At 36.1% G+C, this 11,889-nt stretch overlaps 1 protein-coding gene and 1 long non-coding RNA gene across 9 annotated transcripts; one reads left to right on the top strand and one right to left on the bottom strand.

The window, feature by feature from the left end:
* Positions 1-420: 420 nt before the first annotated feature.
* LOC135592651 (uncharacterized) lies at positions 421-1,937 on the top strand. 2 transcript variants are annotated; one of them, XR_010479174.1, is made up of 3 exons: positions 421-575; positions 1,612-1,711; positions 1,799-1,937. It is a non-coding gene; the product is annotated as an uncharacterized LOC135592651 (long non-coding RNA). The 2 variants fall into 2 exon arrangements; XR_010479175.1 differs by having other exon boundaries at positions 427-571.
* LOC135592649 (protein DA1-related 1-like) lies at positions 1,331-11,855 on the bottom strand. 7 transcript variants are annotated; one of them, XM_065082227.1, is made up of 13 exons: positions 11,713-11,821; positions 9,434-9,481; positions 9,186-9,321; positions 8,421-8,511; positions 6,922-7,054; positions 4,858-4,978; positions 4,703-4,786; positions 3,925-4,044; positions 3,541-3,753; positions 3,396-3,458; positions 3,170-3,288; positions 2,873-2,931; positions 1,331-1,924 (listed from the first exon to the last, which is right to left on the bottom strand). In XM_065082227.1, exons 3-13 carry the CDS (start codon positions 9,294-9,296, stop codon positions 1,608-1,610), a joined length of 1,431 nt encoding a protein of 476 aa, XP_064938299.1. In that variant the 5' UTR covers positions 9,297-9,321; positions 9,434-9,481; positions 11,713-11,821; the 3' UTR covers positions 1,331-1,607. The 7 variants fall into 7 exon arrangements, with proteins under 7 accessions (XP_064938299.1, XP_064938300.1, XP_064938301.1 ...); XM_065082228.1 differs by having other exon boundaries at positions 9,186-9,366; positions 11,592-11,819; XM_065082229.1 differs by having other exon boundaries at positions 11,592-11,819.
* Between the last annotated feature and the right edge of the window lie 34 nt (positions 11,856-11,889).

Genomic DNA, 11,889 nt, shown 5'->3' with positions numbered 1-11,889 from the left:
CTGTGTTAGTGGATTTTTGACATCATACATGATGTAATGTAGTCAGTCATCAATAATCACAATAATTGTTTTCTTTATCTACCTTTTATAGAATAATATCCTTAGTTAAATCAAAAGCATTTAAATTTTATTAACAAACATTAATCCAAACGCACCTAATTATTTTTTATGAGTGAATCATCCATCATATAGCCTTGAAATAATAATAATAATAATAATAATAATAATAATAATAATAATAATAATAATAATAATAATAATAATAATAATAAATCTAACACAATTTTGTCATTAACAAAAACAATAAAAAGATTTTTATTTTTTTATAAAAGAGCATTTTTTTGGACTTCCATATGCAGAAAGAAATAGGTCAATATTCTTACGCAATAAAGACGTGACGAGGCAAAGGAATTGATTCGGTCAAACGATGTTTCGTTAATATCGATTCTTGCCCGCGCCCAAACCCCGCTCTCTTAGTTATGCACGCCACCGCGATTTCTTCCTCCTCTTCCGCCACCATCTGCCGCAGCTTTCCTCGTGGGTTCCAGCCTCGGCACCCACCTCGCCATGGGTGTGTAAGCATCTTCTTGTCGTTTCCTCCTCCTGCCCTTTTCTCGTGGCCGGACAAAGCCCTCGAGGTTCGGTCGCGAAATAGCTGCTGTCGAGCACGATCGACCTACCCATCTGTTGCTTGCAGAATCATGCTTCTGGGGTATTCGTTTTCGTTTCTTGTGACGAGATCGGTGATTTATTGTTCGATTTAGGTTATTTCGGATGAGTTTGGGACTCTCTTTCTTGGGTTTTCGTTCGCCTTTTTCCAAGATTGTACATACGGCCGCCCGAACTCGTCGAACGCCAACGCCATCTCCTCCGCCTCGTTTTTGTCCCTGCTCCACTTGACAGCACTAGTGGCAGTCGTGGATTCCAGAGGCAACCACCAACTTCGCTTTAGTATATATAACGTTGGGAGAGTATGGTTTGGACACAGAGAGACACGTGGCCCAATAAAGGCCCAGAGAGACACGTAGGTTTTCGCTCCGGTAAAAGTTACTGGCTCAAATGGAACAAAATGAGAAGCGGAATTAATCCCTCATCAAAAACACTAACGAAAGCGATTTGCTTTTAAGATTTAGTTTATGCTCTTATAAGATATCTAATATTATTTTTTATTCTTATAAATCATATACACATACACATAAAATCAACGGACGAACGCATGGTTGAAGTCACTCATCAACCATTGTTCAATTACAACAACAATACAACAAGCGAGTCGAACACAAGAAATAAATTTACCATTACAATCTCTATCGTGTCAAACATATGCACATACACAAACCAGGTAAGCATTCATACTGAATTGCACAAAGAAATTATACAGGAAAATTATCAAATGAATCATGTGGATCAAATATCCAACTTATTCTGTATAGATGACAGCAAGTGCTCACAAAAAAGAATAATCACTAGAGGACAGAAGCTTACAAAGTTCTATTTTCTTCAGCATAATTCTTTTGAAAGCTTCAGTACCTGAAATATAATCTGAGGGCAAGAGTAATGAATCGTGTATTAATATATAAAAAAATATCATGCTTCTTCGTTTCATTTCAGCACGGAAATGTCCCTGTTAATTTGATATGATCAAGAGTTCGCCGGAGGCCATACTGCAGAACTGCACGGTTACCAGCTCTGAAACCATCTCCATATGCTGGTGATGTGTCTGATTCGATCTGGTGCTTAAAAAAGTCGCCCAGTTTTATCTCGAACTGAAACCTGGAACCCTTCTTCGATGTTGTAGATGCCGAAGAGGATGAGGTGGATGCAACATTATTGCCAGACCCTGAGATGATCTGAGAGTCCAGCCACATGTGCGCCAGAACCTGACAGATGCCTTCTTCAACTTCTTGGCTAAGAGAACGATATCCTGTAAGACAATCAGAAGATTATTTAGTAAAATTAATAGAGAGCAAAACTGAACCAATGCACATGCTGTGAACTACAATGTGAAATGACAAGGGCTATTTTGTACTTGAGATTTCAATGCCTTAGATGAATTATGAAATTTTTATTCATAAATTAATATTTGTTTGTGGTTGGTGGTGAAAAAATGATTGTCTTCTGCAGTATGGAGATGCTGATTATTTTTCAAGAATTTCGACTGATTGGACAACCTAATACGATTCGATCCCACTGTTGCTTAACTCAAGAGAAACATATCAGACAACAGAACATACTAAATGGGTGGCAGCAAAACTGAAAAAAAAAAATTGCTTCGGCAACTTTACACCAAGATTGATTGGTTCCATGCTACAAGCCACTGGGGAAAAAGAGAAGATATCCAACTGTTCAATACTGGGACATGGTCACTTGAATAAATCATGATTTTAAAGCAAGTCATGAGTTTGAAAATGCTCGACTTTAAAACACAATAACTCATAGCCAGGGGAATTAGCATTTCAGAAGTCCTCATTTTTGTCCAAGAGAATTCATCACCCTTTAAACACCCCACCCAGATCAACCTAGGACAAGCAGCCTGGTCGAGCATATCCCCAAGAAATGTCCTGACAACCACTCAAAAGTAGATTATGAGATGGCCATTATCTATCGGACTAATAATCATGACCACGAGAGGAACCAGCAAAATATATATCGGAAAATTTAACTAAAAGCCTCTTTTAATCCAACCAACCAATTCTGTGGGGTTTGAGATGTTGAAAGTTGAAACAATAAAGTTCTCACACTAATACATGAAATCAGATGCTAGCTAGTAATCTCAAATGGGAAAATACTCATACAACAGAAGACCAAAAAGATCAATAGACAATGAGAACAAGAAAGGCAATAAGAAAAACATTTCAAACTAGAGAAGTACCTTGGAGCCGAAGCCATGCATGCATCATCTCATGAGCTAAAATACACCCAGTGAGCAGTCTGCATAGATGAGAATTCAAGAATGTATTTTTAGAAGTGATTGCAAAATATATCACTGCTAGATCTCGAAAATTGATAAAAATCTTAGCATTAATGCCAAGATTTTAGCTAGAAGTAACTCAAACATTTGGCAATATAAAAAGTTCGAGCTATATTCAAAAAGGTAGACACCAACTTTAGTAGGGACTAAAATCATTTCTGATGCCAAGAATAATTCAAGTAAGTAACTAAACAATACCTTGGAAGACCATACAAAATAAGAATTGCAGTTACTTCACATCTGCGAGTAAGTGTACATGGCTCTGTTATCATGTTCATTATTTTGTTTCCAGCTCCAATTCTTGGCCTCCTTAAAATCTGGATTTGGCAACCCAAAGTTTTTTAGACCAATAGATCTAAAATGTAAATAAGAAACACAATCTCAACAAACATGACATCCAAAAATAGATGACGAAGATTTTCACCCTGCTGACTGTCTGCTCCTCAGATAGACAAAGGCCTCTTGTTTCTGGGAGGTGATGATGCCCCTACACCCATGGAAAGATAAATTACCAATTCACTAGTAAAAATGAAGCATTAATGATGAAACTTTTGATGCAATTGTCTCACATTTTTCTCTCCTTCCATGGCCTCATTTAGAGCTTGCCTCTCAACGAAGAGCAAGGGAACCTGCTGTCCGATTTTCATATTTAAACTTTCATAAAATTCCTGTATATCAAGGTACAGAGGTTGGCAGTCATTTGTATCCATTACTGCAGAGTCTAGACACTCCAGGCAGAGCATCCTCCCATCATCCAGAGTGACATATTTTGTGTCTCTGGGCTGGAAAGCACAAAAACAAGAAAGAAAGAGCACCACACAGTAAAAAGGTGATGCATGTAATTTATAGAGAAGTAAACCGATTGTTTAAACTTTAAATCACATGGAGAGCCATCTGGATGCATTATCAATTCTACAAAACCTAGAAGATGATATTGAAGTTCTAAAACCAACCTCCATTCGTTCACAACTGCAGCACCTGGGTGTACCATCCATTTCATGTGAAGGACAGTACTTCTGCAACCAGAAAGGAAGTGCCCTGTACTCGATAAAGCCATTCATATTTGTGGGAATCTGAAAAGGAGTTAAGATTTATAGATTAAACATATGCCACAAGTTCAGAAAAGGAGTGATTAATAAGAACATCCACAAGCTGGATCAAAATTGCAAGACACCCTACCCTGGCATTCCTTGATGCAATTTTAAATTCAGACTAAAGAAATTCAGCTACAAATTCAAGTGCGTTCCAGGTCATGAAATCATGAGCTTCTAAAGTTATTAAATCTATAATTTTAATAATAAAAGATTAGATATTTTCAACATCAATGAGAAAGCATGTTGTATTGCTGTTGTTTCATTGAACAAAGTAATCTTGGTAAGCAATATCCATTAGTAACTTAGATACAATAACTCAGAACATTTGACACCTGCATAATCAAATGCTGCCAAAATCCTGTCAGACAAAGAAAAATTATCCTTTGTTGCAGTAAGGTCAAAATACATTACAGCATTACAAATGCTTTCGAATTTGTAATGACCACCACAAGGTCCTCTTGACGTTTTCTAAATTTATAGTAAGCACTTAAAAGCAATATATTGTGATCTGATGTTCATCAACAGTGCACCAGTGTATCAATAATATCTCAGACAACCTGACAGCCTTTCAGAATGAACAAAAACTGCTTCAATTCTATGATCTTTCAAGTACATAATTAGCAAGATAAGCACTCACAAATTGCTTGCAGACATCACATTTTGGGTGATAAAGCTCCTTGTAACAAGATTTATGGTAGGGGTACTTTCCAGACATGGAGAACTGTTCCAAAAAGATGTCAAGTATTAGACTTGATCTTAATTTCTGACAAAGATAATTCATTTTCTCCTTACCTCATAATCAGATATTGGTTGACTACAGGCATGGCAGCGAAAACATTCTGGATGCCAATAAGCATCCATGCAACTAAGAAAGCGTCCATGACCAATCTCAGTATTACATCCAGCACATATCCTATAGCAAAAACCAGAAAAGTTCTGAATGATAAAAAGGAGACCATTACTACATTGAACATAGATGATAAAGTTTCTTGCATTGGAGTTATAATGCATGGTACAATATGAATAAAATACATTGCAGCAGATTTACTGTATAAAATCTTTTTTATCATGGAATTCAGATATTATTCAATAAGAGAGTATCATCAAGCCTGTCCATATATGTAGTGACCATGAAACAAGAGGAATTTTTCCCTTTTCAAATTAAGATTTACTAACTGCTTGATCAGTTGATAAGAGTCATGGACACCTGTCATAACAAAACTATTATTTATGATAATATCTAGCAATGTTAACTGGCTAACTCAACAGGACCGTCGATATTAATAGCTCCAATTTAAAGTATGAATCACCATCCTTATAGTCAAAAAGGCTAAGAATGATTGCAGCATTTTGTCATTGCAAGTTGCTTTAATTCTAAGGGTAAAGGAAAAAATAAATTATGTGACACATTTTCTGAACAATTGATGCAGTGCTTTATCAGCAAAGAAAAAGCAGACAGAAGAACCTCAAACATGGGTCCCATTGTGTTTTGAGTTTTTGGCATATGAAGATTGGAATGAAATCTTAGTTTTTGACATATGAAAATTGAAATAAAATCTTAAAATTCATAGAAAATGTACATTTTCTTATAAAAGGATCATAAGATTGTAAACAGCATATATGTTCAAGTATAGAAAACATGTAGGCTTTTAAAGTATCATGCAGATGCTGCCAATTTATTTAAAAAGTATCAATACTTTGTAGTGTCACTAACAAGCAATACAAGTTATATGGCAGAAAATGCGGAAAGTTCGATGAATATAGAATTATGTGTCAAGTTCTGCAATGGAACCAGTTTAATAAACTATACATGCAATAATAAGGATTCTCTTGAATTTTCCCCATAATTTCATGAGATCAAAAAGTTTTAGACGAGGTAATTGAGATATCAGATGCCGTGGGAATTCTGTAAATGGTGGAAATCATTACATGTTCATGTAATTACAGCTGGTGAGTGATAAAAAAAGTAAAGTGTTATCTTCAACGATTTTGCTTTTAACAAGTGCAAACTATTCCAGGTGTATGACAGAATATAGATCAAGATATGCAATACCGTACCATACCGGTATTTCGAGGTTGGCTCGGTACGGTACGGTACCGGTATATCAAGCGGTACACCCTGATGTACCGAACAATTTAATATATTTTCTTCATATTGTAACACTATAGCACTACTGCAGTATAGTACAGTAGCACTGTGGCACTGCTACAGTGTAATACTGTAGCACTGTAGCGGTATCGGACGGTCCGCGTACCGGTATACCATCGGACCGGTATGTACCGCTCATACCGGGCGGTACCATTCGGTATTGCATACCCATTACTGATAACTTCTTAAGCAACAGCAGCATAGCACACAAGGTTTCCACCAATTGCAAGGATTGATAAAGGTCAATGAATTAATATTTTCCCTAATAGCAAAGAGGCTGCTTATACAAATAAATCATAGTCACTACTCTTTAAACAAGAGCAATAATATTAATAAATACAAAAGAATTTTGGTATCATCACTAACAAGGTTCGCAATACCGTACCGTACCGGAGTTTCGACCTGGGCTCGGTACCGGTACGGTACGATATACCGCTCGGTACACCCAGGTGTACCGAGCGGTATATTCAGGCGTGCCGAGCACTATAGCAGTACTACAGTACTACTACAGTACTGCTACAGTATTGGACCGGTAACAGGCGGTCCGCGTACCGGAAGCCTGTCGGACCGGTACGTACCGCCCATACCGGGCGGTACGGACCGGTACTGCAAACCATGATCACTAACTCCTAAAGATAAAAGATGATGAATGATTAGACCTTAGCATTTAATAATATAGATAAACACTAATGTGAAGTGAAAATCACCTGAACCCTGACGAGAAGAGTAACGGTGCTTGTTGAAAAGCATGACCATTTCCTCGAGGAGGGGAAGCTGCATTAAGACTTTCTTGCAAAGCTCTTGCAAGTTGTTCATCTTCCTCCAAGGTAGATGCATTTTCTAATATAGAGCAACAATTCGTCAAATGCCAAACATAGTTAGAAATATGATTCTCACTAAGGCTTCAATATTGGTAAAACTAAATTTTTTTTCAAGACGAAATTTGAAAAATCAAACAACCAAAGATGCATCTGTTCTAAACTTTAAGCACTACGTAAATATATAAAGAGATCATAGAAGTAAGAATGTTCGATGTTCTAACTCTGCCAAAAGCATTCCTATCAGCCAAAGCAGGTTGAAGATACATAGCCTGAAAAAATAGTCTAAACTATATGGCATTTCGACTGAAAAAGATGATATTATTTCAGTTAGTTGAGCAACATGAACTCGTCAATACAGACAAGATACCGAGAGGGTCCAATATGACATGATATATATAATGAAGGCAGTACAATCTGGCACATGTAAAACATCAATAATATATTTGGATCTATGATATAATCCATGACAAGTCTTGACATCCAATTAAATAGTCTCAATATATGTCCATAAATGAAAAGTAATGGGAATAACTAATAAGTAATTAATGACTATTGCAACTTTACTCATCAAGAAAGGAGTTAATTTAATAACAGTGCCCCAAAAAATAAAGAGAAATTAATAGAAATTATAAGGTCATAAGATGGACTAGCCATTTAACTTTTTCATATAGACAACATAATGGTAAAGAATAATACAAAAACATAGAAATTATTTACAACAATATTAAGAGTGTTGAGAATACCAGGGCCATATAATACAAAAACTTTGCCTATAGTTTGTCTATAATAATTAAAGAATGTCTTTAACTATGTCACAAAGAAATAATCACTTTGATGCAGATTAGAGTTTCTATGGTTATTAGAAAGCGATGTGGTCTTGCCAGTCACAATTATTTGAACATAAAAGAAAACAAGAATAAATGGCTTGATGCGGATTAAAGCTTTCCATGGCTATCAAAAACTGATCATGCTTGTTAGGATCATTTTAACTGCTGTCAGTCTTTTTTCCCCTTTTTCCATTCTGAAAATGCCTTTCAATGAAAAAACAGTTTTCTAATGCATTTTTTGTTGAGAGACAGAGAGAAGCAGAAAATGATATAAACATTACCAAAATTATGGAATCCTGAATAAATATGCAAGAAAGAAAGGTGTTGATGAATGATTTTGTAGCAAAACAAGTTATTATCTGGACATGAAAATAGCATAGATGTCATGACCTGAGCCTGATGGGCTAACTAGCCTATCAACTTCGTTTGGTCTAAACCACTGACCAAAATGCTTAAGCTGAAGTTGATAGTAGTACACTCATCAGACCCTTATAAGTCAATCTTAGTCTTGCCCACTTTCGATGTGGGACTAATCAGGGATGTTACAATAGAACTGACCAGTTGCCTTTGCCTTCTTTTGCTCTTCTTCTGATAAGGAAATTGCAATAGCACGGTCCACATCTTCATTTTCATACTCTGACAGAGCATCCTGCACACATGATATAACATATTATCTTAGCTAACTTTTTCTAATTTGGAATAATATAGAAAGTCTTGACATATTTAACATAATACACCATTAAAAGAATATTTAATTGAGAAAGAAAATACACTTTCTGTATAAACTTGCAAAAGCTGTTATATTATCAAAAGTCAAGTGAAACATTATATATGTATATGTATGTATATATGTATATGTATATGTATATGTATGTATATATCTATATATATGTATGTATATATCTATATATATGTATGTATATATCTATATATATGTATATATATATATATATATATATATATATATATATATATATATGCATGGCACAGAAAACACAAGATATATCATCATGACACTGAACATATGACACATGTCTCTTGTACGTTGCGCTAGATCATAACTCTTTTATTCAAAATAAATGAAATGCAGAGGAGCATAAATCATATTTAGTATTTACTAAATACTAAGGGATCCACTATGCAGATCATTTTTCCCTTTAGGCATGTTACAGTTGGATTATACTAAATTTTCATTCTTGCACCCTTCACCCAGGAAAGAACTGCAATGAAGATATCATATTTCCAAAAAATAACATCGAACTTAAAGACAGCCCTTGAAAATGTAAAGAAGATGAACAAGCAAGTCTAAAGCATTGCAATTACCCAAGAACTGGATCGTTCATTCCAAACTCCATAATCACCATAATTTCCATGATATTGTCCTTCTGAAACTCTATGGCTGGAGCCTTTAAAATATCTGCTCAGCCAACCCATAATGCACTATGTTATCTGAACATTCCTGTGTTTAATTTCCCCGCATATCCAATCAGCATTGGATATATAACTGAGTAAAACATGTTAGAAACATTAAAATACACAAGAAACATAACAGAATATGTGTTTACTCATACTTCTAAAATCTGGTGACAGAATAATAATATCTTATGATGTCCAAGTACCTGAAAATGTAAGAACATCAGTTGTCGATTCATGCTGTATAACAGTAGTTGTTGGAAACAACATATACCGAAAAATTGCATGGAATCAAAATACCAAGTGATATTGAGATTGAGACCTAATAAGTTCATAAAAATTTCACTAATTGCAAATGTAACTGTATTGAAATACCCTGACAGCCTCGTATTGTAGACAGTTATGAACAATTACCCTATTGTGACATTATGCAAAAACCAAGCCACTTACTTCTCCAGTCTAACATGAAATATATCACAGAGAAGGTTCCTTTTTCTTAATCTATCACAGATCCTATAAAAAATGTTTGTCTTATCCTGTGTTGAAATACCCTGACAGCTTCATAGTGTAGAAAGTTATGAACAATTACCCTATTTTGACATTATGCCACACATTATGCAAAAACTAAGCCACTTACTTCTCCAGTCTAACATGAAATATATCACAGAGAAGGTTCCTTTTTCTTAATCTATCACAGATCCTATAAACATAAATTCCTTCCTAAAGCCTGATGAAATACCTGTGCCTCTGAATGTTCATCTTTGAGTCTAGACTATTGAGGCATGATGGGGTTTGTTCAAATTGCCTCTTTTCTTTATAACCTATCAATGCCACATGTGCTCCACTCAAAACAACAGTATCAACATCATCCACCGAAAGGGATATATCAGATGACATATTCTGAACAAATCAGAAACTAGTGACTTAAACAATCAAAACCAAGATCAACAAGATGGACACACATATCATACAACAATCACTAATAATTTAAGCACAAAGCATTGCATATTGAAGAATTCAATCATCATCAATCACAATAACAGAACTTGGTAAGTATATCATAACAATATTGCAAAACATAGTAATTGCATAAGAAATTATTTACAAAAAATCCAGCATAAAGCAAACTTTTATAACAATCTAAAAATAATTACCAATATTTTGTATATAATTTAAGCTCAACTAAGAATATCCATAAGAGATAGATAAGATCATTGTAGCGACACGGAAGGTCCCAAGCCCTGTGTTTTGAGTAAGTAACATTAAATTACACGACCACATACAAGGAAGTAAGAAAGAAGCAGAATTCCTGTTAACACGAATAGAACAGGTGCTTGATCTGAAAAATAATTAGCAGAGAGAATGATCATAACCAAAATAGCATGAAAAGTTTATTGGCAAACTAATCAAGCAAAACAAAGCAAATTCATGCAGTGTTTTGATACAAATATCTCTAGTTCAAATTGGTCCAGAGAAGAGGACGTGTTATACAAAAAGGAAATATATTATTGTTGAACAGACTGACTAGAGCTTTTAGTTCCATTTAGTACATAGCATGACAGAATACATGGTATATAGACCATGCAGATTTATGAACAAATCTAATGTGGAACCATAACCTAGAAGCCTAGCCATCTACTCAGTGGCTCTAGAAGACTATTGGTTATTCATTCCATACAAGGCTGTCACCCTTTCTTCCTGCTAAATCATACTTTGTACCTGTGCAACTCATACTCCCTTCATCTTGCTAATCTTGTAACACGTCAGGATATTCCATTTCAATTTTATGTACAATCTTTCGTTGATTGGAAATCAAGGATTTAAATTCGCAAGTTAAAGCGAGTCATGACAAAGTGAAAAAAATAAATAGAGAGGGGGAGAGAGACATTAGACGGCACAAAACTGAAATGATAATAGTCCTCTGCAGTCATTGGCAAGTTCTACAAAAGAGCATACTGTTAACATGAGATCAGAGACAAATGTCTATTAGAAGAGGCATTCCTATGGCCTTATCAAGTGCTGATTTATCCAAGTTATTGGTACACACCAAAAAAGAGTTATAATATTCTTCCTAGAACTAGTGATCAGCATCTGCCGAGCTTTGAGGGGAAAAAAGGCTTCTATTGTGCTTCTAGGGGAGGACTGTTGCACATCAAAAGGCAACAACAATCCAAGAATCAGACGATGAAAACACGATCAAGTCATCGGCGTAGCTTCGATGCTAAGCCCGGAGTATTCTAGTCCAAGGTAATCGGGGGATTCACGGCGTAAGATGCGGACAAAGCACGCAAATCATTCGTCGTCGAGCTAATTTACCGGTTAGGGTTTCGCCTTGAGTCGAAACATCATTGTTCAAATTGCAGCGGCGGACGGAAGAAGCAGGGAAAGGAGAGGAGGAGAGAAGAGGAGCCTGCGGCGGCGGAGAGAACCAGAGTACCTCACGAGGATCGCAACGGCGGGGGGAATCGGGGCAGCTTAAGGATCGGTGAGACGGACGGAGCCGTCCGGCTTCCTTTGGCCGGGAGGGGAGATGCGCAGAGTTCACGTCCAACCGCAGCCGACGTAGAAAAGAGCCGCACCTTAACGTGCGGGTCCCGCACGTTAAGTTCGCTAC

The sequence above is a fragment of the Musa acuminata genome, chromosome BXJ1-9, assembly GCF_036884655.1.
Source record: "Musa acuminata AAA Group cultivar baxijiao chromosome BXJ1-9, Cavendish_Baxijiao_AAA, whole genome shotgun sequence".
Taxonomy (NCBI): domain Eukaryota; kingdom Viridiplantae; phylum Streptophyta; class Magnoliopsida; order Zingiberales; family Musaceae; genus Musa; species Musa acuminata.
The sequence above is the reverse complement of the archived record's forward strand: the minus strand, read 5'-3'. Positions and strand labels throughout refer to the sequence as shown.

Excerpts from the sequence above, each read along its gene's own strand:
- LOC135592649 (XM_065082226.1), bottom strand. The coding sequence starts at position 9,296 with ATGGGTTGGCTGAGCAGATATTTTAAAGGCTCCAGCCATAGAGTTTCA. Across the intron at positions 3,289-3,395 it reads AGGAGCAGACAGTCAGCAGG|ATTTTAAGGAGGCCAAGAAT; the intron begins GTGAAAATCTTC and ends TGCCAAATCCAG. Across the intron at positions 2,932-3,169 it reads ATTTTGTATGGTCTTCCAAG|ACTGCTCACTGGGTGTATTT; the intron begins GTATTGTTTAGT and ends TCATCTATGCAG.